The sequence below is a fragment of the Ochlerotatus camptorhynchus genome, unplaced genomic scaffold, assembly GCF_037179485.1.
Source record: "Ochlerotatus camptorhynchus isolate MF236.1 unplaced genomic scaffold, CSIRO-AGI_Acam_v1.1 ptg000327l, whole genome shotgun sequence".
In the NCBI taxonomy this organism is placed as follows: Eukaryota; Metazoa; Arthropoda; class Insecta; order Diptera; family Culicidae; genus Ochlerotatus; species Ochlerotatus camptorhynchus.
This window is the reverse complement of record NW_027040815.1, coordinates 246008-272640: the sequence shown is the minus strand read 5'-3', so window position 1 is coordinate 272640 and position 26633 is coordinate 246008. Positions and strand designations below refer to the sequence as shown.

The window sequence follows — 26633 nt, the reverse complement described above, 5'->3', positions numbered from 1 at the left end:
TTTTTGGAACTGGACCTTACAAATAATAGAACCTTTTAACTTATGGTTTGATAACTTTAATCGTAATGGTTATGGTAGTCAGTAAGGTCCACGAATGGTTTTGTAACATCGATCAACTTTATGTGGAATATATCGCGAATTGGTTGCCTGTAATTTACTGATTACCAATTCACGATATATTCCACGTAAAGTTGAGCGATAATACAAAACCTTTAATGGACCTTACTGACTACCATAACCATTACCATTAATGTTCTCAAATCATAAGTAAAAACGTTCTTATATAGTTCTCTTTCTGAAAAAGTATGGAGAAAACAAGAATTTGGAATGGTAATGGTTCTTAAAAACCCATTATTTGTAAGGTCCAGTTCCAAAAAACCATAATACATAAGGTTGAAACTTTATCATTAAACGTTCATGTAAAGTTCCATAACCATTTCAGTTAAAGTTTAGCAGGGATTATAAACAATTTTTAACCATTTTAGGTAAGGTCAATTAATGGTTCGTGTTTATGCGGGTAATGTTCCTCTTTCGCCAGGTCCAAAATTTCCTTCTGCTGCAAAATCCACACATCCTCTTTGTTCTGCAATGGTTCCTGTTTGGTTTCGAAATAGTTGGTTTCTGAAGATGCTGCAATGCTCGTCGATGTTGATTCTACAATTGGGTTCTTTAATTTTGAAAAATGTTTCGTTTTTTATACATCATCTGAAAGAGCTTCGTTTTCTTAGCACAGCGATATTTTTTTCGAACCCACACACTTTCATCACGATTTTTAAATCAAGATTTAAAGCAAAATAATAACTTCACTGTTTGACACCAACCTAATAAACTGACAGCTCACTACCATACAAAGTGACACCGAGGGGCGCTAATAAGGTGATTGTTGCAAATGCAATCGTACTTATTTAAAATAGTTCCAGTGTACCAAAATTGATGAAATTTGGGATTTGGGTTCCGTTTTTAAAGCTGATTACGAAAATGCATTTACCTCAATACCCTTAAAGAACCCAATTTTAAATTATTATATCGATAGGAATTTCATGATTGAAGAAAAAACGGGGACTACGAACATTTTGTAACTCTTTGACAAATGCACGATGAGTAATTTTTTGGATGGTTCCTCTAAAGTGAGTAATAATTGATTTAAGATAAACAGAGTAAATGTTACTCAGTTTTTGACATTTTGAATAAAAATACCAAACTGAGTAGAAGTTACTCACTTTAGAGTAAAAATAAACGAGCGTGTAAGGATTTAACAGTACCAACAAACAACTGTCACTGTCAGACACTGTCTTTTCAGTTTTCCATTTTTTCTGGTGAAACGCTGTGATTCTTGTTCGAGTGCTTGGAAGAGTAAGTTTCGTCGGTAGAGAGGAAAATTACATAATCATGAGATTTATTCCGGAATTCAAATTATAAATAAAAAATTCGCAGGTTTAATTGTGTACAGTTGAGCAAACGCTAGGACGCAAACATCCATCAAAATGTCTGACCCGGTGGCACGCCCCATGAAGTTCCCGTACACTTTCTCGGCTCAGATCGCACAGTTCCCATTCCAGCACTACTTCAAGAATCAATGGATCTGGCGCTATTATTTCATCGCTTTCGGAGTGTCGATCCCTCTGTTCTATAAAATCAGCAAATTGGGTAAGATAAGAGATCCTTTGGATTTATCCATAAAATAGTGGTCTTTGAATAACTAGTCTAACCTTGAAACCTCTTTTCCAGCCAACTCGCCTGGTAATGTTGCCAAATGGGCTGAGTCGAAGCGCAAGGAACATGCTGAACATCATTAGGAACATAGTGATTTGCTGAACATTACAGAAAAATGCTGATCATTATCTTAAGCAAAAGAACTGTAATACTACATGCAAGATGTTAACTCCGTCATCATCTTTTGAAGAGCTACAATAAATGCTGATAAAAAATTTGTTTTTTTTTGGGTCTTCGCCAAGGCATATTAGATAAAAGCTTAGAGAAATAATTATAATAGAGAGCTCATTTCGAAGGAAACCTCGCATCACTGAAACAGCGCCTCTTTCAATTATCACAGCCAACGGGTGAACTAATTCACAGCAAGCGTGCGCATTTTACATGTACGATGAACTACCAGCTGTCTACTTACCAAACAAGTAATTATTTATTGATACACGCTTCAAGATTGAAAGGCAGGAGTAAACTTGTGAAAATTATACATTCGACGAAAATCAAATATCGAGTGTACATTGGACTACCGGATAGGCATGCAGCAAAATAAAGCACGAAGCGTGTCTGAAACGGGCACAGTGACGAAGAATTCCAAAATCCGTTCGAAGCTTGTTCAACACCGAAGGAATGACAGTACCGGGATATAATTTGATAATATTAATTTTAGAAATGCAAAAAATGCATTCCAACGCACTTTTTTCCGTAGAAGCAAAGATCTTTTTGTATCAATAATTACCACATAATTCTCGATGAACATTTTAAATGGTCCTATCTGTCGATTCTCTTCATCGACTTCAAATACAACAAGGAAAAGTTTTGCAGCTGAGTTATTAACAAAAGAGGAAGTCAATGAAGAGAATCGATCAATGCAGATAGCACCCTTTGAAATGTTTACCTAGAATTATTCAAAAATGAGGAAAGCATCAAAAATTGAGGTTGTTTTTATTATTGTGGTATAGACCTTTTGTATGGACCTAGATTGATTTTAGAATAGGTCCTATCTCCATTTTTCCATCAAAGAATCGAATAAATTTATTCGGTTTCTACCGCAACCGCGATGGATTTGCAATATTGACTCACGCAATCAAAAAACTCAAACCTTGAACTGTTGATTGCATGTATAAGTATAGCAAATCCGTCGCTCAGATTGCGGTAGAAAGCGAATAAAGTAAATCGATTATTTGATCGACAAATGAAGATCGGACCTATTCTAAACTCAATCGAGTTTAACTTCCAGCTGATCAAGTTGTCATCTCGGTTTTCATTGTCAAAGAAAATGCGCCGGTAATTAATATGCATGCGCACGGTACGAACACAAAATGCACAAGGCAGGAACAAAAAGCTTCACCCGTTTATCAATAGATTGCGCTCATGACAGTGTTGAAATTATTTTATTCGGGAAATGATTAAGTGAGCTCTCTATTATAATTATTTCTCTAAGATAAAAGTTAGGGTGCCAATGAATGGTGGGAAAAAAGTGACCCTCGAATTCCAAAAACGACTAATATTTTTAAAAACCGTTACTGGCAAAATAAGTGTGCGCTTGATTTGCTCACGTATTAGCGGCGGGGAATCCCTGCGCTTTGGTCAGATAGCGTATAGGGCGTCGTTGTGCCAATTTGGTCGTGGCACATTTCGAGTATGAGAGAGTGATTGCAGATTGCAGTCAAAAGTGCCTGAGTAAAATGCAAGTACTTTCGATGATTGCGCGTAGTTATTACAGTGAAGATATACACCCATATTCTCGTTAATGCCTGAAAGTGCTTGCCATACAGAAACATTTTTATTTGATTTTTTGTGGTGAATGGGTTTCGGGCGTGGACGGGCATATGGGTCATAATATTAAGTTTACGTTACATGGATAGAAATCTCCTTATACCTTTTGGCAAATTTATATTTCTGATTATTCATAACATGTAGAAGTATAATAAGCAGGCGCCTTTCAAATGTTAATGAAGAGCATGTGTCAAATGAAATGACGTATAAGCAGTCACACATGCCTTTTATGCATTCTTATAGGAAGAGCAAATTTTCATTACGTCGAAAGTAACAAAGGTAAGCAAAGTTGAGCTATCAGTGTCAATCGAAGCTCCTGCTATTAAGAGATGAACTAGCCTCAGGCTAAAAATCTCTATAATAAAGAAAAAAAAAAAAAAAAAAAAGCTCCTGCTATTACACTATATACTGTCCGAATATAGGATCTCATCCCATTTTTAAATTTATTTACCAGTCAAATTGCTTTTTGACGTAATCACCTTCCGATCAAAATATTTTTCGATGTTACTTAAGTCACTCGATTTCTATGGAGATGCCGTTTGTCTTAAGTAACAGCGCAGATAAACCTGTGAAAAGTGTACGTTCGCCGTTTCGCTTTCTCATTATTAAAGTCAATAAATCGAACTGTCAGTCGATTTTTTATTTCGTTGTGAACCACGCGATAGCCTGTTTTCGAGACTTGCTATTATATAGTTGCTCTTTGTTCGTTGCTAGCAGTTCGGTGCCTTTTATTGCTACGGTGCAAGATGTGTGAAGTAAAAAATACCATCAAGTTTAGCTTAAGCCATTGTGATGCTAAACCAAACATCGGAGAGATAGTAAATTTCGCCAAAGCACTCGACGCGGATCCGGCTGAAATGGAAGCTGTTTATCGCATTGGTGAGGAAAGGGGAGTCTTCATGAAGTTCAAATCAGAGGAAGCGATGCTCCATGCTCTGACATTCAATTCGGAGGATTTAATCTTCCACTATGCGAATGGAACGACGGCAAAGGTACGCATGTCGCATGCTGGTGAATTCATTCAATATGTGCGTGTGTATGACTTGCCACCAGAGGTACCCGACAACGAGCTGGATAAAGTGCTGGGGAAATATGGGAAAATTAAACGCATCATCCGGGAGAAATTTCCAACTGATCTGTGTTTTGAGGTATATACAGGGATACGCGGTATATATATGGATGTGAAGAAGGAAATCCCCACGTCATTACATTTCTTCAATCGCAAAGGAAATATTTTTTATGATGGCAACAAAGATAAATGTTTTCTGTGCAAAGCGGACGGACACCGGAAGCTTTCCTGTCCCAAGCGGAAGGCTCGGAAGGAACCGGAGAAGCAACTGAAGGAAAAAGGAAAGCAAAGTGAAAGAAAACAAAACAGCAGCAGTACGTATGCTGGTGTAGTGGTGGAAGGTGCGTCGTTTGTCATTAGCGATCAGGAAACGGACACGGGGTTGGAGATGTTGAATGAAGAAAACGAAATGGACGTGACGACCCCGACGACCGACGAGAGTAGCGGAGAGCATGCAACGGGAAACGATGTTCAGAAGCAGCAGCAGCGATCACGATTCGGGTTCAATGAAAATGAGGAACAAATTCGGGAAAGAAAGAAGTTGCGTGCACGGGAGAAGACCGCTTTGTCACCGCTTCGATCGCCACCAAGAAAAATCATATGATAAAATATGTTTGTATATATATATATATATTTTTTATTGTATTTTGAGTACCAAAATTGGTATTCTATGTTACTCGGCAACGCTAAGTTATTTTTATAACATTTGAGCCTGCCAAATAAACGAACTGAAAAAAAAAAATCGAACTGTTTGTTGCTAAGATGACTTCGGTGGTCCTAAAATGATGGATGGGCTGCACGTAAGGAGACGTGATTGATAATTCTCCCGAATATCCTGGTAAATACACGTTGACTTAAGTAACATTAGGGGCCACCAAACGACGTATAATACCTTTTAACTTAAAACCCTGTATTTTATAGCATGAAAGCTAGCGATATGCTTTGTATGATTAAAAACCTGCTTAATATGCTAAACATTGCTATCACTATGAGATTATATGCGTGTAATTGGAAATAGGAATAACTTTTCGGTCATCAAAACAAAACTTTATTTTTCTCGGATCGGTGCGAATGTTACTTTCGACATAATCAAAATTTGCCCTTGGTGGTTTGGCAAAAATGTATAAGTGAAACACATGAATAAAATAATTGATTTTCGTTTCGTGTAGGATAACGTTGAAAAATTGAGAAAATTTGTATCGCTTCAGTTTGAGAAGCACTTCACTTCGCAACCGATGAACCTTTCTGGCGGCCCACATTACCGTGCAGGCGCCGTGTGTTGGCAGGGTCCAATATTGGACAGTTTAATCACAAACGAAGTGACAGACGACTTACTGGCGAAGAAATCCATTTAAATAATGTGGTTCACTGTAATAGAATTTTCTTGGAAGCTTGTGCCATCATCCACCAGATGGGTTAGTTTTTTTGTTTTGATTTGAACAAAGTTGATTTTGTGTACAATGATTCTTTGACAGTGTGCAAAGCACAAACGAAGTGACAGACGGAGCGGCTCGAAATTTGATTTGACGCACTTACATTTACAATTTTCGAGTGTACCTCACGGCAACACTATCTACTCATATGTACTAGATTAAACTAGGGGGTACCAACAATCAATACGAAACTAACGATTTTAAATTGGCTCACCACTTTAGTAGCCTATTGGTCCCAAGCAAACGATTAACGTACCCTATTCTAGTCGAAATTCTAGTACTACGCAATGTTTGTTTTGATTCGCTATGAAAGTTTGACAGATAAAATGAGGGGTTATTGGTTTTTCCTATGTTTCGAGGGGTGATTCGACAAGCTTGGGACCGAAGATAGTACCAGAGGTAAGCCAAAAAGTTGAGCACGTTTCTTCGGGACCTACTTGTCTTAGAGTTACCTCTATGGGGGTACCAACAATCAATACGAAACTAACGATTTTAAATTGGCTCACCACTTTAGTAGCCTATTGGTCCCAAGCAAACGATTAACGTACCCTATTCTAGTTGAAATTCTATTACTACACTATGTTTGTTTTGATTCGCTATGAAAGTTTGACAGATAACATCAGGGGTGTGTGGATTCATGCAGAACATGCAGGGGTGAGTGAAATAGCTTGGGACTGCTTGGGACCGTTGTTCTGGTACTGAGTGAGCCAAAAATAATAATGATTTTCTTCGGGACCCAGTGGTCTTAGAGTTACCTCTATGGGGGTACCGCCTGTTATCCCTTTTTCTCTACCGAAAATTGAAAGGGAGAGCCTGTTGTCAAACAGCATGTCATTATATCGCTTCTTTTGTATAATGAAAGACCATAGGCCAAAATGATTAGGGATGAACACATCGGGTTAACACAAGTAAACGATGTTGAGCTGTCAATGACTCGCGCTTGTTGCAATTGTTGCTACAGATTTCTTCAGTCCGTGCTAGAAGCCTAAGTCACAGTCATTCGCGACCGAGAAGACATAGACATCGTTGTTGGACGCCAAACAGAACCCGGCCATACTCGGTATGCTGGTATACATTCACTCCTCCGTAGCGGAACTGGAAGGATCCACCCAAGCTGCCGGATATCAGTTTTGTCTGCTCCAGCTTCTTCTTATTATTCTGCAGAACCAGACAGTGCGAGTACTGGTCGTGTTTGCCAAACCAACCGGTGGAATACTAATCTGAAAGCCGATTTCTTAGGCACGTTGCATTTGTCGCAGTAGATCGTCACTTGCCGCTGCACTTTCATGGAGCGGATTACAATCGCCGTGGCAGTAGTTTCGTCGTACAGATCGATATCAACCCGATAGGTATGGCCAGCATGCTTCGCGTAGTGACGCTCGCTCATGTCACGGGGAATCCTTTCCGAACAGGCGGCGCATTGAAACTTCTGTACGAATCGATCGGGACATAGGATTTGATGTCACGCTTTTGTCTCTTGTTTTTGAATTGCGGACTGTTCGAAAAAAGTTTAAAACTCTGCAGGAAATTCAAAAATATGAAACTTTTTCTGAACTTGTACAGATAAAGTTCTGTTAATCTCATTTCTTTTTTTTCCTTTGATTTGTTTTTCGTTGATCTGGTTTTCCGTACTGAGCACCAATGCTACCGATGCCAGCACTGATAAAAATCCCCTTATACCTTTTGGCAAATTTCCATTGCTGATTATTCATAAAATGGATAATGTGATTATTCATAAAATGTATAAGGCTACCACCAACCAAAACATTGATAATTGTATCGTTAAAAACGAAATTTATTATTTCTCCTTTCCAATATTAATAATAAATTTTTAATGTGCCCAAAATTCAACCGTAAAATTCATTGTGATTTCGTTATTTTATTATAATTTTTTTGCGGCCATCCTCGGTATGCATTCGTTACTCCGTAGCGGAACCGGAAGCTCTCGACGAGGGCGATCTAAAGGAGGAAAATTTACTCCAAAATCATGCCGAGATCCATCGAATCAAAAAGGCGATCGACGTGCTGGAGGTGAGAATGAAGGAGGATCGGATGAAACCGATTTTTTTTTAATTTATTACGGCTAGAGATGCTGTATGTCAAGCGTTTGAGCATGATTGCGGTACGATGCACTATTCTGGACTGGTCTTCTATACGTGGCAAAACTAGTCATTATACCTGCTACGTGTACCTTGTTACCTGAAGACGAGGAGGGAATCTTCGGATTCATGGAGGAGGACATCAGAAATGAGGAAGCTCGTATGCGAGGACAAAAGTGTTACATCTGCAAGGGTTGATGCATATATTATGTCACGCTCTAGGGGGTGGTGGGGCATGAAGTAGTTCGCCTCCTCGTGGTGTGCCCTGGAAACGTTAATTATCGAACCCAAGGGAGAGATATTGCGGCTAAACGAACTACCGCAGAGAAGCCCTGCACAAACCCTCGTTGTGCAAAGGCAGGAGTGACGCCGGGTTCTTAGTGCTTAGCACAAGCAGCTGGTAAGCGGTCACATCTGTCCTAAGCTACCCTGTTGGACAGTTGGCTGGCTATCACGTCTGCTTGGAACCGAGGCGAACAACGAACAGCGAACAACAAGAGGAGGTTGAGAAGCCCTGCACAAACCCTCGTTGTGCAAAGGCAGGAGTGACGCCGGGTTCTTAGAGTGCTTAGCACACGCAGCTGGTAAGCGGTCACATCTGTCCTGTATGGGCCCTGGACAGTTGGCTGGCTATCACGTCTGCTCTAGAACTCAGGCGAACAACGAACAGCGAGCAACAAGAGGAAGGCCCTGCACAGCTGCTCACTGTGCAGTAGCGAGTGTCATGTCTGACACAACACTTAGTGATGCGCCATAGCGCAACCGGCCCCCTCCCATGACGTAATGCCTTCGGGCGGTTCCGGGGAGGGCAAGGGTCTAGAGCACAGGGTAAGGTTTAGTGGGTCGGGAGAGCTACTTCTCCCATCCCCACACCCTGAGTTATCTTCTCAGGTGTCTGGGAGCAGATTCCCCCCTGTATAAAAAAAAAAAAAAAAAAAAAAAAAAACGCTCTAGGGGGGGGGGGGTCTAAGATTTTGTGACAAGCAATGCATTAGGTATAGAAAAAACGTCACGATAGGGGTGGGGGGTAAATTTCTCTTCGATTTAGCGTGACATAATTAATGCATGGGCCCCAAGGAACGGTATGCGAACGTTTTGTGTTGCACGAAGAAGTGCTTCCGTTCATTTCAGACGCTTTGTGGGATGCAGAATGAGTGCCTGTCGCATTACGTGGATACGTTCCAGTCGTGGTGCGATAAGCACGTAGCGCTGGTGGGTAAGGTGAAATAATCCGGGACCGAAGCCTGTGGGGTTTGCTACGATGAGATGGGACCGTACAGGAAGCTGGAATCGATTCGTGCTGTCAGAATGTCTGGTTCCATCGGAGCTGCATGGCACAGTTTGCCCAATCGGCGAGGTACTTTTTCAAGTGCCCTTTGTGCAACAACAAGGACGACTTTAGTCAGCAGATGCAGCAGCGTGGCATTTATATTCCGGAAAAGTAAGTGAAGCAGAGGTGGGTATTTGAATACTGAATATTTTATTTTATTTGTTCCAGGGATGCCTCGTGGGAGCCTGAACCGAATGCATTCAACGATCAGTTGGAACGTCCTTCGGAGTGTGACGCTGAAGCGTGTCGCTGTCGGTATCGGCGAGATTACGATTGCAAGCGTTGGGATATGATCCTGTGTGCAACGTGCGGTTCGACTTGTCGCTACGATCAGTGCATGGAGGTTCCCTCGAAGAACTATGTTTGCACCTTTTGTCTTCCGATTGTTTGCAGCTAGCCGAGGCTTCTCGAAGAGCGGAAGCAGCTTGACGTGTGGAAGCCAGTAGCAGAGAGGGGAGTTCTAGGGGCTGATCTCGTGGCAGACGTCATATTAAATCGGATGATTCAGATTCTGAAGAGTCAGTTGCATCGACGACCAAACGCAAATCTCAGAACAGACGAACCACAAAAGACAGTGACGACAGTGATTCCAATCTGGTTTCTAAACGAAAGAAACCAACGTCGAAGCAACGGCTGTCCACGTCTTCGTCTAGTTCTTCCTCGTTCGTTTCTTCGAATGGCGAAGAAATCAGTCTGGAGGAACTGATCAAGAAGATTCCACCAACCGGTCCGCACTCGTGTTTATTTCAGTTACCATGGGGACGTAATTTGTGATTAGCCCCGGTCCCTTTCATTATTTATGTACGACCTTAAATTTGAAATGACGTTTCACATTCATATAGTGATGGCCGATTTTCATTCGAATAATCGATTAATCGATTAACGAACCGAAAATTAAGATATTTGTAATCGGTTATATCATGCTGACATAAGCATTAACCTGACACCACTGCGTCCTAGCAAGAAGTACGGTCGGCTTGTTTCGCGCTCCGTTAATTTGGAAGTTTTCTCGCTATTATCTGACGTAAATAATCAGTTTTTCTCGCTTAGTGATTCCTGGCATAATTCCCGATAAATTTATCAAAAAGTGAGTTTTTTTCTGAGAAGAAAGTGTGTTTTCGGCATCATCGATAATTGGTTTTGCGATTGGCAATTCGCCAATCATTTTGCGCATCATCGGTGCGTGGTCACGCATACCTGTGCACACGGATCATCGTCAACGAGTGTCAGCATCTGCCTCCACATTCAAGCCGCTCATCCATCATCGTGTGTTCAGCTGAGTGCCGAGCTTCATACAAGCACACACCAACGAAGACCGCCCGCATACGCGGATCGAAGATCATCCAAGCTGCGCATCGCTCCGCTGCTGCTGTGTAAACGCTCGGTGATAGTAGTATAGGATTATCAGATAAGTTTTTGTTTCTTGTTTCTTTCTTTCTCCCATCTGTTAAATTTTAAGTTTGTGTTTCTGTGTTAGTATTTTTTTTCTTCGTGTATTGTGTCCGAGTAATTTTGATTATCGTTGCAGTGGTAGAGCGTTTTTCGCTCCCACTAGTACGGCAAAATGGACATTTTGTCGGAAGACGAAATGGACGTTTTGTCGGAAGATGACACCACTTTGCCACGCGATAGCAAGAAGGGTCGAAAACGTCTGTCATCCAAGAAATCAGATGATGCCATCCCTGCTTCGTCATCTCAGTCTGGTAATGGACAGGGACAGATAAGCCCCCGATCGCGAGCCTACCCAGAAGACTCGACTGGCCCATGGGTTGTTTACTTTCAGCCCAAAAAGAAACCTTTGAATGTAATGCAAATTACTAATGATCTGACGAAGCGGTTCTCGGCCGTGACCGAAATCTCGAAGGTGAGGTACAATAAACTTCGCGTTGTCGTCTCTAACCTGAAACAAGCTAACGAGATTGCTGCCTCCCAGCTCTTTACACTCGAGTATAGAGTGTACATCCCAGCTCGTAATGTGGAGATCGAAGGTGTGGTCACCGAAGCGAGTCTGACCCCCGAGATCTTGGCGAAGCAAGCGGTTGGCCGTTTCAAGAACCCCTTGCTTCCCACGGTTGAGATACTGGAAGTCCAGAAACTGAACTCAGTATCTTTCAGCGAGGGTAAAAAGAGCTTTACCCCCACAGACTCGTTTCGGGTGACCTTTTCTGGTTCAGCCCTTCCTCACTACATCGAGTTGGGAAAACTTCGGCTACCTGTGCGTTTGTTTGTTCCTCGGGTCATGAACTGCCAAAACTGCAAACAGTTGGGACACACGGCCTCTCACTGTGGCAGCAAGGCACGCTGTTCCAAATGCGGGGAGAAGCACGAGGATGGCGCCTGCACAGTCACTGCACCAAAATGCGTGTACTGTAAGGGAACTCCTCATGGTCTCTCGTCGTGCCCGGCGTACAAACAACGCGGGGAGAAACTAGAACGCTCTCTTAAGGAGCGTTCCAGGCAGTCTTTTGCAGCCATGCTAAAAACAGCCACACCATCAACCAACGACAAAAATCCCTTTGCTGTTTTGTCTGATGACGAGTCTGACTCTGACTTGGCTGAGGAGGGAGTTTCTTTCAGTTTTCCGGAAGGTTCTGCACGGAAACGAAAACGCATCCGTTCGCGGAAAGTTGCAGATAAGGAACCCCAAATCAGCTTGCCCAAATCAAGGAGTGATGGAAAAAAGGAAGTTTCAACTCCTCCTGGTTTCCGCAGAACTGACTATAACCAGAATTTTCCATCTCTCCCGGGGTCATCAAAAACCCCTGATGGCCCATTTTTAAGAACAGAAGCCCCTTCTTCATCCGGGTTGTTCTCATTTGATAAAATTGTGGACGATATTCTCAAGTACCTCAATATTTCTGATCCTCTCAAAAGCATTGTTCTGGCAATGCTTCCTTCTGTGAAGACCCTCTTGAAGCAATTGACATTGAAGTGGCCCCTCATTGCAGCAATCATTTCCTTCGATGGATAATTTTCCAAACGAGGTCGGGGATTTGATCACTATTCTACAGTGGAATTGTCGAAGTCTTATTCCTAAATTAGACTCTTTTAAGTTTTTAGTTCACAATAATGATTGTGATGCATTTACTCTTTGTGAAACTTGGCTCTCTTCAGATATCGATCTTCCTTTTTATGATTTTAACATTATTCGACTGGATCGTGAGGATTCGCGTGGAAGAGGGGTACTTTTGGGGATCAAAAAGTGCCATTCTTTCTATAGAGTGAATCTTCCACAATTTCCAGGTATTGAAGTTGTCGCATGTCAGGCTATTATTAAAGGTAAGAGCCTTTGTATTGCTTCTGTTTATATTCCTCCTAGAGCCGTTGTTAATCGAAAACAACTTTCAGATATCTGTTCGGTACTTCCTGCTCCACGGTTGATTATGGGAGATTTGAATTCCCACGGTACAGGCTGGGGGGAACTGTATGATGACAACCGTTCTACTTTGATATATGACCTCTGCGACAGCTTTAATATGACAATTCTTAACAATGGAGAAGTAACACGTTTGGCTGGCCCATCCTCGAATGGAAGCAGATTAGACCTCACACTTTGCTCTAACTCATTATCGTTGGATTGCACGTGGAATGTGATCCAAGATCCCCACGGTAGTGATCACTTGCCGATCAAAGTTTCAGTTGCCAGTGGGTTCAATCCGTCGGAACCCGTTAACGTCGCGTACGATCTTACCCGTAATATCGATTGGACAAAGTTCAAAAATGTGATAGAAGATGCCCTAACGTCGGTAGAAGGGCTTCCACCGTTGGAGGAATATAACTTCCTCTCCAATCTGATCTTGGACAGCGCGCTTCAAGCTCAAACTCGGCCGGTTCCAGGAACGTCTTTCCGTAGGAAACCTCCTTCCCCTTGGTGGGACCAGCAATGCACTGAGGTTTATCGTAAAAAGTCCGACGCGTTTAAGCTTTTCCGGAAACGTGGAACACCCGTACATTTCGAAGCGTACTCGGCTCTTGAACGCGAACTCAAGAGCCTCATCAAAGCCAAGAAACGCGGATACTGGCGGCAATTCGTGGACGGTTTATCGCGCGAAACGTCGATGAATGCGCTTTGGAACACGGCGCGAAGGATGCGTAACCGGTCTTCAAACAACGAGAGCGAGGAGTACTCGGATAGTTGGATTCTCAAGTTCGCGCGAAAAGTATGTCCTGATTCTGTGCCGGCACAGATGATTCCTCGCGAAACGACGAATTCGGTAGACGAGATCAGCCAGCCTTTTTCAATGCTGGAGCTCTCACTCGCGCTCCTTTCGTGTGGCAATTCGGTTCCGGGGGCTGATAGAATCAAGTTCAACTTGTTGAAGAACCTCCCAGACGTCGCTAAGAGGCGCATGTTGAACTTGTTTGGTCAGTTTCTGGAGCTAAATATTGTTCCGGATGATTGGAGGCGGGTGAGAGTTATAGCCATTAAAAAGCCTGGAAAACCCGCGTCAGATCACAACTCGTATCGTCCCATTGCGATGTTATCGTGTATTCGAAAGTTGTTGGAGAAAATGATCCTTTTTCGCCTGGACAAATGGGTTGAGTTGAACCACCTACTCTCAGATACTCAATTTGGTTTCCGTAGGGGCAAGGGAACGAACGACTGTCTCGCGTTGCTTTCCACAGAAATCCAGTTGGCTTTTGCTAAAAAAGAGCAAATGGCTTCTGTCTTCTTGGATATTAAGGGGGCTTTTGATTCAGTATCGGTTGAAGTCCTTTCAGACAAACTCCACGCTTGTGGCCTTTCTCCATTAATTAATAACTTTTTGTACAATTTGCTGTCAGAGAAACATATGAGCTTTTCTCATGGAAACTCTACAGCTTCACGATTTAGCTACATGGGTCTCCCCCAGGGCTCATGTTTAAGCCCCCTTCTGTATAATTTCTACGTCAGAGAAATTGACAATTGTCTAAGGGACAACTGCACGTTGAGACAACTTGCAGATGACGGAGTAGTGTCTATGACAGGACCCAGAGAGGCCGACCTGCAAGGACCCTTACAGGATACCTTAGACAATTTGTCTACTTGGGCTATCCAGCTAGGTATCGAATTCTCCACGGAGAAAACTGAGTTGGTCGTTTTTTTCTAGGAAGCATAGCCCAGCACAACCGAAGCTTCAACTTTTGGGTAAGCCGATCACTCATTCCATGTCTTTCAAATATCTTGGGGTCTGGTTCGATTCAAAATGCACCTGGAGATCCCACATTGAGTATCTGAAGCGGAAATGCCAACAAAGGATCAATTTTCTCCGAACAATTACCGGAACGTGGTGGGGAGCCCATCCGCAAGATCTTCTAACGTTGTACCGGACAACGATTTTATCGGTTTTAGAGTACGGTAGTTTTTGCTTCCAGTCGGCGGCTAAAACGCACATCATCAAACTGGAACGGATCCAGTATCGCTGTCTTCGTATTGCATTAGGATGCATGCACTCGACTCATACGATGAGTCTCGAAGTGTTAGCGGGCATGTTGCCACTCTCTGATCGGTTTTCGGAATTATCCCTCAGGCTCCTCACCCGTTGTGAAATTATGAACCCACTGGTGATTGCAAACTTTGAGAAGCTTCTTGAGCTAAACCCGCAAACTCGTTTTATGTCATTGTACTACGTGTACATAACTCAGGATGTCAGCCCTTCGCAGCATAATCCCTATCGTGTTTGCTTCTCCGACTTCGACAATTCTGTTCATTTTGATTTATCGATGACGCAAGAGATTCGCGGAATCCCAGAGCATCATCGTTCCATGATTGCTCCGTCAATTTTCGCTGCAAAGTTTGGCCAAGTTGATTCCGCAAGATCGTTCTTCACAGATGGATCACTAATAGAGGCGTCCGCTGGTTTTGGTATTTATAACGAATTTCATAGTGCCTCTCGAATGCTTCATGCTCCTTGTTCCGTATATGTTGCTGAACTGGCGGCAATACATTATACGCTAGAAACGATCGCCTCACTTGCACCAGATCATTATTTTATTTTTACGGATAGTCTCAGTTCTGTCGAGGCTATTCGCTCCATGAGGCCGGTAAAGCACTCCTCGTATTTTCTCATGAAAATACGAGAGCTTCTAAGTGCTTTATCTTTAAGATCTTTTGTCATCACCTTTGCATGGGTCCCATCTCATTGCTCGATTCCGGGCAATGAGAAGGCGGACTCGCTTGCAAAGGTGGGCGCTATGGAAGGCGATATTTACGATCGACAAATCGCCTACGACGAATTTTTCTTCATTTATCGTCAACAGTCACTCGCCAGCTGGCAAAATAAATGGAGTGAAGGGAGTTTGGGACGATGGTTATATTCAATCATCCCTAAGGTGTCGAAGTGTCCTTGGTTCAAGGGGTTGGATGTGGGTCGAGACTTCATTCGTATGATGTCTCGCCTCATGTCCAATCACTACTCGTTAAACGCTCACTTGTTCCGTGTTGAGCTGGGGGACAGTAATCTCTGTGAATGTGGACAAGGTTACCAGGACGCAGATCACATTATTTGGTCATGTGCTGAGCACCGTGGAGTCAGATCCGAGTTGTACGATTCCCTTCGGGCTCGAGGTAGACAACCTAATGTTCCAGTTCGGGATATTTTGGCTAGACGCGATCTGGAGTTTATGCAACTCATATATGTTTTCTTGAAGAATATTAACCATAGATTGTAAGTTTGATTAACCTTGTGTTTAGTTTGTGTTTTGTATGTGTGTGTATTTTTTTTTGTAGATTTGTTTCTGTAATAATTGTATAATTACAGAGTTGATATAACGTCGATAGGATTAAGTATATGTTTTAGAAATAGTGAAATTTTAGAATCATATTCCAAATCTCCTTTTCCCTCTCCCGATCCAAACAATTATCATCCAATAACCTCGAGAAGACCGCGAGTAATCGGTTCCAATCCTTTAATTTTAGATTTAAGACATTCATAATGTATAAAGAAAATGATAACTTGGCTCTGTAAAGTTTATTCGATTGAGCCTGTACAAATAAAGTAATTAACAAAAAAAAAAAAAAAAATAAGCATTAACCTCACCAGAGGATCATCACCCATCGTTTCAAACATATGCTGCACTCTCATTTGTGGAAAAATGACAGCACAGCGAACAAAAAGTAATCGATTTGATGTTAATCGAATAAATTAAAAAATGGGACATCTCTGATTTTGGTGTGATTGTTTTGATAAAAAAGAGCCTAAAATTCATCTCTACCGAGGGGGAAGCAAAACCACAAAATTACCTTTCACACGGGGGATATTCATTGGATGAAAGGGACCGTGAAAGAGGACACTAAAATAGAATGTTTTTCTTCCGACTGTTTCATCTTTGATTCCACTGCCACAAGGAACTTCCGTCGAAAAATTGCTTCGAGCCAAACCGGTCGTATCAAATCGTTGACTTCTTCGGACAATGAAGACGAAGCATCCTCCGCCGGATCGTCGACCGTGTTCGATTTCAACTATCGTGTGAATTTAACCAAAAAAGCAGTGCCGAAAATCGATGGTAGAAATGCAGTCGATCAAAGAGTTCATCCATTCCGACACGGACACGCTAACGGATGCCTCGGTGGGACAGGAGATCGTGCGTCCCAAGACGCCTGCCAGAAATCTTTTGAAAAACTGTTCAAATTGTAGCTTTTCGGGTCGAAAACCGTCCCACGAAAACGGTCCACCAGCGAGTCTGATCTGGAGTACGTTGCAGCGAAGAAAATTAGGTTGATTTAATTTTAATGGTGACGTTCCTTAGACGGTGAATTTTCCAGCACTAGTCAGGTCTTTCCCACGGCGCAGTGGATTACTGCCAACGGTGCCACCTCAAGTGGGAATGCGATTCGAAACCGGGTTGACGTTGATGCTCAAAAGTGAGAAAATGTTCCGGATTTCACTACCCACATTAAGCGAATGTCAGCTGGTATCACGCTGCTTTCAGGTACTGAGGGAGAACCTTCCAAAACTTCTAGTGTTTGGACTGGTGGAGATTGCTAAAGTATGATCCCGATGAAAACATTTTGCGTATACGTATACGTGACGTAGTGTGCGTAAGATAAACGTCAGCAATCTCTATGACACAAAGAATGCACCTGAAACCGACGGAGAATCGCAAGTGCTGTGGTGAGGCAGAAGGAAACAAGTTAGCACTTTCATTATCACGACGTTCTTATGCATAATCTAGTGTGACGTAACGTTGGATCATGCGTAAGAACACCGTGAGAACGAAAGAGTTGTCAACATTCCTTCTGCCGCACCTACAGTAACGCACACGGTTCCCGCACTGATTGTTCCTTACTTTCTCACTCTAATCAAAATTTCCTTCGATGAGTGAGAAAACAGCACCACGTTAACGCGAGCGAGAACGAGGCTTGCCAGATCATTGCACACAAAACCAACTTGAATTAATTCAAAGCAAAAATACTAGCGAACCTGGCGGTGAGGGGCGGAAGGTGGACTAAAATTCTATTACAGAGAACCACATTATTTTAATTAATTTCTTCGGAGAAAGTCGTCTGTCACTTTTTTTGTGGTGCAAAGAGTGCGTATCATTTTGTCATTTTTTTATGCATTTCAGTTTTGAGTAGAGTGAAAGAGATAGAACCAAAATATTCTAGTACATTTGGTGAAAATGCTAGTTCAATCCAATAGTACACTCATAAAATTCCACACATTTTTATTGACGAATTTCTGTGTAAAATTCCACATGGTTATCATGTGTCCACACATAAACAGAATCCACTCAGAAATACACATGAAATTTATGAGTCAAATGAATATTATGTGTGGTTACACATGAATTTTATGTCTACACATAAGAACTATGTGTTCAACACATATATATCATTTGTTTATCACATTGCAAAAATTCATGTGTGGGACACATAAAAATAATCATTGAATTTTTATTAGTGTAGTGTTGCCATGTGGTACAATCCAGTAGTAGTGGTGTTGCCATGTGGTACACTGAAAAATTGCAATAGCAGGTTAGTCACCAAAGTTTTCGAGCCGCTCCGTCTGTCACTTCGTTTGTGATATTACTAACCGCACCGAGCCTTCATTCCGGGTGGTGAGCGAACCTGAAGGAGAAGAAGATGACTATACATCAATCATGAGTTGAACCATGACCCCCTTCTCGGAACGAGTGTATTGTTAATGGACCTGGTCTACGATTCAAAGTTGGTTTTTGACGTAGGACTACGTCTTTGATTTCTATATGGGGGTACACTTTGTGAAAACCGAAAATGGAACATGTAACAAATTAAGAAAGATTTTGAGCGTTAATAACTCAGCTGCCTCTGGTTTAATTTCAATAATTTTATCACCAATCGATCAGAAATATGGCTACGCATCGATAACAATCCGAATGTTGATTTTCAACAAGAAACTATTGAAAAAATGGTAAATGTCCAGCATTGTCCAAAAGCATCGAATTAACTAACAAATCCACCAATTACCTACATGCATATGCTGCTTCCCCAGCACAGTCGTCAGAGAGTAGTAAGTAGACGAAACAAGTCGAAGTGGCATTCGCCTTCGATCCTCGGGCGCATGCGAATATGGAGGATGGAATTGCGTAAAATGTTGCGCACTCATCGCCATATTCAGAACCAAACGCAAATTCTTCGAGATAACCACCATCCGTTGTCTGGCTCGCCGTGCCGGTGTCTGACGTATCTCCGGTCTGATTTACGAGGTGTGCTGAAGGTGTTCCTGAAAAATGAGATCCGTGATGCTGTCACCTACACTAAACACGCCAAGCGTAAGCGGCCATGGATGTCATCTACGTTTTGAAGTGACAGAGACGCACTCTGTTTGGTTTCGGAGGTTAAATCACCGACAAACCGACATGAATGACCATAGCAAAAACACTAAAATTTCTGACCAAAGCACACTACTGACATCTGGTTCCATGTTCGCGGGAAATATTCAGCATTAACCCGCATGCAAAAGTTATGAATTGGTTCGTGTCTGATCTATTCTGGACAAACTATTATTATCTAGATCATTAAATCCTATGGTTTTGACAGTTCGGATCACTGCACCTTTAAATCGACCGTTTACGATTTTCGGGCATAAGACAGAATTAAGTGTCATGTCGGTTTGTCGGTGGTTAAATCATCACAAACTTTGGCAACAAAACGGCTCTTTTCAGGGCCACCAAGCTTATTACAGTAAAGAGTAGGAATAGAATTCATCTGCCTGTTTGTCCATATTCAGAACCAACGATCACACAACATGCTCATGTAATCAAACTGGAAGCAGGGGTACAAATTATTTTGATCAACCTTGATCAACTTTGAATCGCCACGGTCGGATATTTTCGATGGAAGAAGCAACAATCTAGCATCTAATTCGACGAAGACGACAGGAAACATTTGTGAAGCCGAGTTATTTACGAAATATAGTGATGAAGAGATTCGATCAATGTATATAGGACCTATTGAAAAGTGACGCGCCACCGGCACCGATATCTTTCAAGGTGATATCACGGCGAATGAGAACGACCCAAATTTGAGTTTAGTTATCTCAGAAATAAGAAATAAAGTGCAGGAACTCAGCGATGAGTAAATTTGCCTCATGTTTTCCCTGGTTTTTCCAGGGGAAAATTCCCGAATTTGAGAAAAGCAAAGAATGGATTCATTCAGCCTATTGGTAGTACTCCGAGACTGAATAAAATTTTCGTCAATTTCCTCATTTTCTGGCAGATTTTTTAGGTTTTCCACAGGAAACCATGAGAAATTTACTCATCGCTGAGTTCTTGGACTTTTGGCGATTATGAGTGAACTAAACTCAAATTTGAGTCGTTCTCATTCGCCGTGTACGCAAAAAGAAAAGAGCCAGTGTCGCTACTTGATAGCAAACTACTCATAATGGGAGGAGCATGGTGGGTATATAAATGGTGATACAGCTTCGTCACTATATCCAGCTTTCCATGCTCGGTAATGGCAGCCTGTTTGTATGAATAAATGTATCCTTCACTGTGCTTTTTGACACTAACTGGAGGGCGTATGTTGTTCCATTTTCTTCTGTTCCTGGGAGAGGGAAAGAGAGGAGTCAAAATCCGAACCTCCAGATAGTGTCAAAAATCACAGTGAAGGATACATTTATTCATACAAACAGGCCGCCATTACCGAGCATGGAAAGCTGGATAGGCGAGGAGGTCGCGGGGGGGGGGGGGAGGGGGTTGGGAATGCGGTTTTAGAGCAAATTGTAAACAAACTCGGTCGCTGTCCCATACAAAAATCCAACATGGCTGAATCACGAATTTGACACATTAGAACACCTCTATGTAGTCACCTTGGGGAGGAGTCTTTGTAGCTTTTATAACACTTGGTTGCACATCATTCTGCTTTAACCTGAAAAGATATAAAAGAGCGCTGCGGTATGACATTAGCTCATTTTCGCTTCGGACCACGCCGAACAGCAATAGCAGCAGAAGGAAGGTGGTGGCTAGTACACTCCTTCACACCTAACAAGCAACAATTGGCTGGTCGTGGCAAAAGAGGAAAAGGTCTGGCGTCATCGCAAAGTTCTTCGAGGTAACCGCCATCGGTCGTTTGGCTCGCCGTGGTGGTGTCCAACGTATCTCCGGTCTGATCTACACGGACAGAAAATTGTTTGCATTGAACCAAACAAAACTTTAGTTGTATTTAAACAAACAATTCCGGTTGAAATTATATTGCATTTTATTGTTTCTATAAAACTTATTCAAATAAACTCAACATAAGATTCTTTTTGTTTTAATAAGCCACTTTTCAATTGCAACTATTGTAAAAATAACAATATTCTATTATTAAGCCAACAATAGTTAATTTTAGTTTAGCATTTATTTGCTGTGTCCATTCCCCGGGCCATGAATACAAAAATAACTACCACCCATTCCCTCGTTTTCACCTGGACAAAAATGTAAACAATAACAAAAATTTTCTCAATTTTTTTAATTGTGAATTTCGGGAAATAAGTACGAGATTTCCGAAAATCTTAAGACTTGAGGTAAGCAAGTAAGCTGCAGTTCAAGCTGCAGTTGTTAAATATAATCAATTTTTAAGTTTTTTTTTCCTTGATTTTTTTTTTCGTCGATCTTGTTTTCCGTACTGAGTACCAATGCTCCCGACGCCAGGAATGCACCTCCCACACCTGGACCCTACATATCGACCCATCAACTCATGAACCGGTGACCAACGGCTTTACTTCCCTTCCGAAGGAAGGCGTGATCAGTGATTTTATGCCTCAAAAATTCAATTGCAATTCTGTTTGTTGTCACAAAAAAAAATCGACATTATTTTTGAATCAATAAACATATTGTTATTTCTACTGCGTGAATTGTCAGCCTTCATAAAATAAATTTGATTGAATCAACAAGAAATCTCTTTTAAAAACAAACATATTTTTCTTGTTGACCCAGCTGCCAAATTTGACAGCTTACGTCAAAACCATGAAAGCTCTTGTAAATTCGAAAAGATTTTCTTTTTGATTTAACAATCCATGGGTTTTAAGGGACAATAATGCTGGATTGTTGAAACAATAATGATTTCTTTTTGCAGCCAAAACAAAATGAAATACTTATTGCATTTACGTCAAATATTATTACGTTTAAAATATTTTTTTCTGCGTGTACGAGGTGTGCTGAAGGTGTTCCTGGAAAATGAGGTCCGTGATGCTGTCACCTACACTAAACACGCCAAGCGTAAGTGGCCATGGATGTCCTCTTCAATAAAACGGCCCTTTTCAGGGCCAACAAGCTTACATCAGTAAATAGTTGGAATAGAATTTATCTGTCCTTGTTTGTCCATATTCAGAACCACAAGCCCCCAACGACCACACAAAATGCTCTCCAGAGTTGTAATCTTGTAACCAAACTTGGAAGCAGGGGTGCATGTGATTTTGATTGATTCTCTTAATCAACTTTCTCTTTGAAAAAGATTACTACAAATTTGGTACGCATACAATTCAAAAACGGAAAGAGTTGAGATAATAGATAATTGATCAATTAAAAGAACTAAATGCTCTACACATTTATTTCGTCCACTAGCGGTCCTACGTCAAGCTTCCGTTCGTGCCCCTAGGCACAGACCCTTCTTCTTTTTTCATTTCGTTTATTTTGTAACAGTTTGGGGTACTCCCTGCCCAGTATTAATGAGACCCCCCTCTACACTGCCTCAGGGTCGGCATACACGTGTGACTATCGCGGCCAAGGAAACACTCAAATACTCTTAACACACCCCGATGAACTCTCACACACAGGTCTCGTTTATTTCCCTAACTTTCCCACTTTCTTATCGGTTATCTCCTACCTTAGCCTTCAGTAGTTCTTCCTTCGTCTTCCGTTGTCGATGGGGGCCCCCTTCTCCTCCGTTCCGCTACACCTTCACCTTCACTTTCTCCTTTCCTTTGCTTCTGTTCTTCGTCCCTCGGTTTCGACTGTGCACAGAAAAAAAAAGTTGTTGAATATTACATCCAAACTGCTGCAACCAGGTCAATCCATCGGTTGTGTAATATAACGTTGCACGATGTACATCGATTTTGCGAACAAAATTACATCCATTGATGTAATATTGTATCTGCTTTTTGCTATTACATCATAATTTCATACATCAGCTTGAATTACGTTGATCGATATTACATTTTTTTTTGCTGTGTGGGTTGCCCAGTCGATTCACCTCTTAACCCTTCACTCTCCTTTTCTCCTACGGGTGCTCCCACGGTACCGTTTGCCGAGCCGTTCGCGAACGGTATAACGTGTCCACGGCGCTCAAGGCCGATCCACGGACTAGTAAACGCGGCTGGTTCGCACCGTAGATAAATGTTGACGGTAAACTACGGGGTCCTGGATATTTCAGTAGGTTGGCTTCTCCTCCCCTACTGATCGGGTTTCGCGCCTCAAGACTCGTGCAGACTAATAACTTTAACTCGAATAACAATCTTTCACTTTGATGTATATCACATTCGATTTGGGTTTGTCTAGCTTGGTTTTCGACTACCACTTTTGACTTTTGCCAGGCAAATTCGCTAGTAACGATGGCGAGTGATTTCCTTGCGCTCTCGATCGTTGATCCATTTTCCTTCAGCCCAATTTCGCCCCATCATGGCCCCTTTTACACCACCTCCCGATGGCCTCCCAATCCTGCTGTCAGCGGCATCTGGCTGTGAGTAGAGGAACTTCGTGGAGTGGTTGCGTGCTGTCCAGTGGGTGGTGGGCGGTGTTGGCACTAATATTTGAATCCTTTCCTGGCATTCATAACATTTAAATCGAAACACTAAATTCGCGACAATCTCAACAATCTTAGACAGATAGACACACCACTGGTTACAATTTGGCAGGCTCAAATGTTATAAAAATAACTTAGCGGAACCGAGTAACATGGAATACCAATTTTGGTAATCAAAATACAAAAAAAAAATATATAAAAATGCATTTTATTATAGGATTTTTCTGGGTGGCGATCGAAGCGGCGACAAAGCGATCATCTCCCGTGCACGCAACTTCTTTCTTTCCCGAATTTGTTCCTCAATTTCATTGAACCCGAATCGTGATCGCTGCTGCTGCTTCTGAACGTCGTTTCCCGTTGCATGCTTTCCGCTACTCTCGTCGGCCGTCGAGGTTGTCACGTCCATTTCATTATTTTCATCCAACATCTCCAAACCCGTGTCCGTTTCCTGGTCGCTAATGACTAGCGACGCACCTTCCACCACTACACCAGCATACGTACTGCTGCTGTTTTTTCTTTGAGATTTATGTTCTAATAGTTTTTGTGTTGCGATTTCGTGGCTAATTTTAGTTTGTATTGTAATTCATTCTTGTAGATTCCAAAATTATATATTGGTTCTTTGTTGTTTTTGATGCATTCTTTTCTTGTGGAAGATTGGCTTTTCTTCCAAAAATTAATTCAAACGGTGTATAATTATGATCGGGGTGTGGGGTTGTGTTGTAAGAAAATTCATAGTATTTTATCCAATCATCCCAATCTGATTGGTGTTCGTTGGTGAATGATCGTACGTATTCGTTAAGACACCTGTGATTTCTCTCCAATGATCCAATTGATTCAGGGTGATAAGGAGTTGAAAATATTTGCTTGATTTGAAGTAGATTGCAAATTTGTTCAAGAATCTAATTTTTGTATTCGGTTCCTTGATCAGATCGCATTTCTAGAAAATTACCGTAAATTAAGATAAAGCGTTCTACTAAAGCTTTCGCAATTGTATTAGCTTCTTTATTCTGTATTGGGATAATAACTATGTATTTTGTTAAATCGCATTGAATAGTAATACAGTAACGATTGTTATTAATGGTTCTAGGTAGTGGTCCCACCGTATCTATGGAAATAACTGCAAATGCTCTTTTTTTTTTCCTTTATTTAACGTCGGTCTCTGTTCCGCAATCTAGTGCCAATCACCGACGGACATCGATTGCCATCCATTGACGGCAACCGAATGTGTAGGAAGGCAGCTTCCACACCTGCGTAGGATATCGCACCCATTCACAACACACATGGGCCGGGATCAACGGCTTTACTTCCCTTCCGAAGGAAGACGTGACCAGAGATTTTTATGCCTCAGAAAAATCCCACCGACCTCGGCTGGGATTGAACCCAGACCCATTGGGGTGTTAGAAAGCAGTCACGCTTACCACTACACCACCGGCGTCGGCTCAAATGCTCTTGAAGGTGTTGTTGTGATTGTCATTGGTTGTCTAGTGTGTTTGATAATCTTGTTTCTTCTGCACAACTCGCAGGCCTTAACGAATTGAGCAATAGATCGATCCTTTCATATCATGCCATTTGTATATTTCTCGGAGACGTAGATACAAGCGGTGTTGTCCTACATGTCCTCCTGTTGGTGTATTATGATGGTTATGTAAAATGGTTTGTATGTCTTTCATGTTATTAATGAATGTTGGTTCATTATAAATAATTATTTGCAAATAGTTTAATACTTTATTTGCAATCATTTTAAAATAGTTCATTGGTACCAATTGGAATATAAAATCTGCTGCAGAAAGCGCTATTTTCTTTGTATTATTTCTTTTTGCATATTTTTCGATTTCTGGAAGAGCAAACTCTAAGGCTTGACTTCCATTTCTTACATCTTGATGCACGAATGCGACAAGTGTGTTTTTCTTTAGTATCATAAATTTCAAAGTATTGTTCACTACGACTGTCGACAGTTTTATCATTTTTTTCGTTTCCGTAGGACTTTCAGTTTCATATACTGAGAGGTGATCAATCTCTTTTTTATCATGAATATTTTCTTCTTTTTTATTTCTTATTTGCGCGTTTCTACGGGTCATTGCCCTGGTATTTACTAATAATATATTTGGTTGCTTTAATTTTTCTGATGTAGTAACAATACGCGATAAAGCGTCAGCTGCTACATTTTCCTTACCTTTAATATATACAACGTCGTAGTCGAATCCTTCAAGATCGATACGCATTCTAGTTAGTTTTGAAGTTGGGTTTTTGATATTCACGGAACCGAATTTTGTTCATTTAAATCAAAAATATAAATGTTCATTCTATAAACATACGAATAATTCAAAATAAATTAAAAACATGTTTGCAACAAATATATATATGTTTGAATTAAAGTCAAAAGCATGTTTATTTCAACAATATATGATTTGGGTAAACGATTTTTAGCGTGCCCTGTCTTTTTTCCTTCTTGTTTACATTCGGAAAAAAAATTGCCCCGGCTTTGCCAATCAACTATGAAAATGGCCCGCAACAAAACCAAAATCATGGATCCGGAAACCCACCTAGGTAAGTGTCTGAACAAAGTTCAAGCTCGATAAAACCGGAGGAACCCCACAGTATCGACGTCACTCTGTCGTTTCTGATGCCGATCCCTGTATCATCCTCCTTCACAACTTCACAAGAAAAACGAAAATCCGAAATGGATTTTGAATCTATTCCGGATCCTCCAACACCGAACGTAGAAAGAGGCCGGTATGAGGACCAGCGTTACAAACGACAAAGTGACGCTAATATCACAAAGTTTCACTGGTTTTACTGACCTGGAATCTCCGGACACTCATCCCGACGGGTCCCCGCATGTCGGACCAGGACCCCAACAACCACAGGCCACCCTTAATCGCACCCGAAAAAGAGCAGGAGTTTAGATGCCCTGTCTGCAGATCGTTTTTTTCGTCTCATTGCAATCCATTTTTTTTTTGCTTTATCCTACATAATGCTAATATAATTTAAAATTAAGTATGTTTCTTTCAAACATTTGAAGCATGTTCAAAATAAA

The 26633-nt window shown here is 41.5% G+C and overlaps 2 protein-coding genes across 2 annotated transcripts in view; both read left to right on the top strand.

Annotated features, from left to right (window-relative positions):
• The first annotated feature begins 1273 nt into the window (after positions 1–1273).
• Positions 1274–1799, top strand: roh (reduction of Rh1). Its single transcript, XM_065230062.1, has 3 exons — positions 1274–1353; positions 1435–1647; positions 1729–1799. The coding sequence occupies exons 2-3, from the start codon at positions 1485–1487 to the stop codon at positions 1794–1796; spliced, it is 231 nt and encodes a 76-aa protein (XP_065086134.1). The 5' UTR covers positions 1274–1353; positions 1435–1484; the 3' UTR covers positions 1797–1799.
• A 7616-nt stretch (positions 1800–9415) lies between these two features.
• LOC135708102 (uncharacterized) overlaps positions 9416–26633 on the top strand; it is a 62724-nt gene continuing 45506 nt past the window's right edge. The window contains exons 1-3 of the mRNA XM_065230044.1: positions 9416–9525; positions 9583–9775; positions 10027–10177. Of these exons, the coding sequence (XP_065086116.1) occupies positions 9416–9525; positions 9583–9775; positions 10027–10177 (454 nt within the window). The remainder of the gene's footprint in view (positions 9526–9582; positions 9776–10026; positions 10178–26633) is intronic.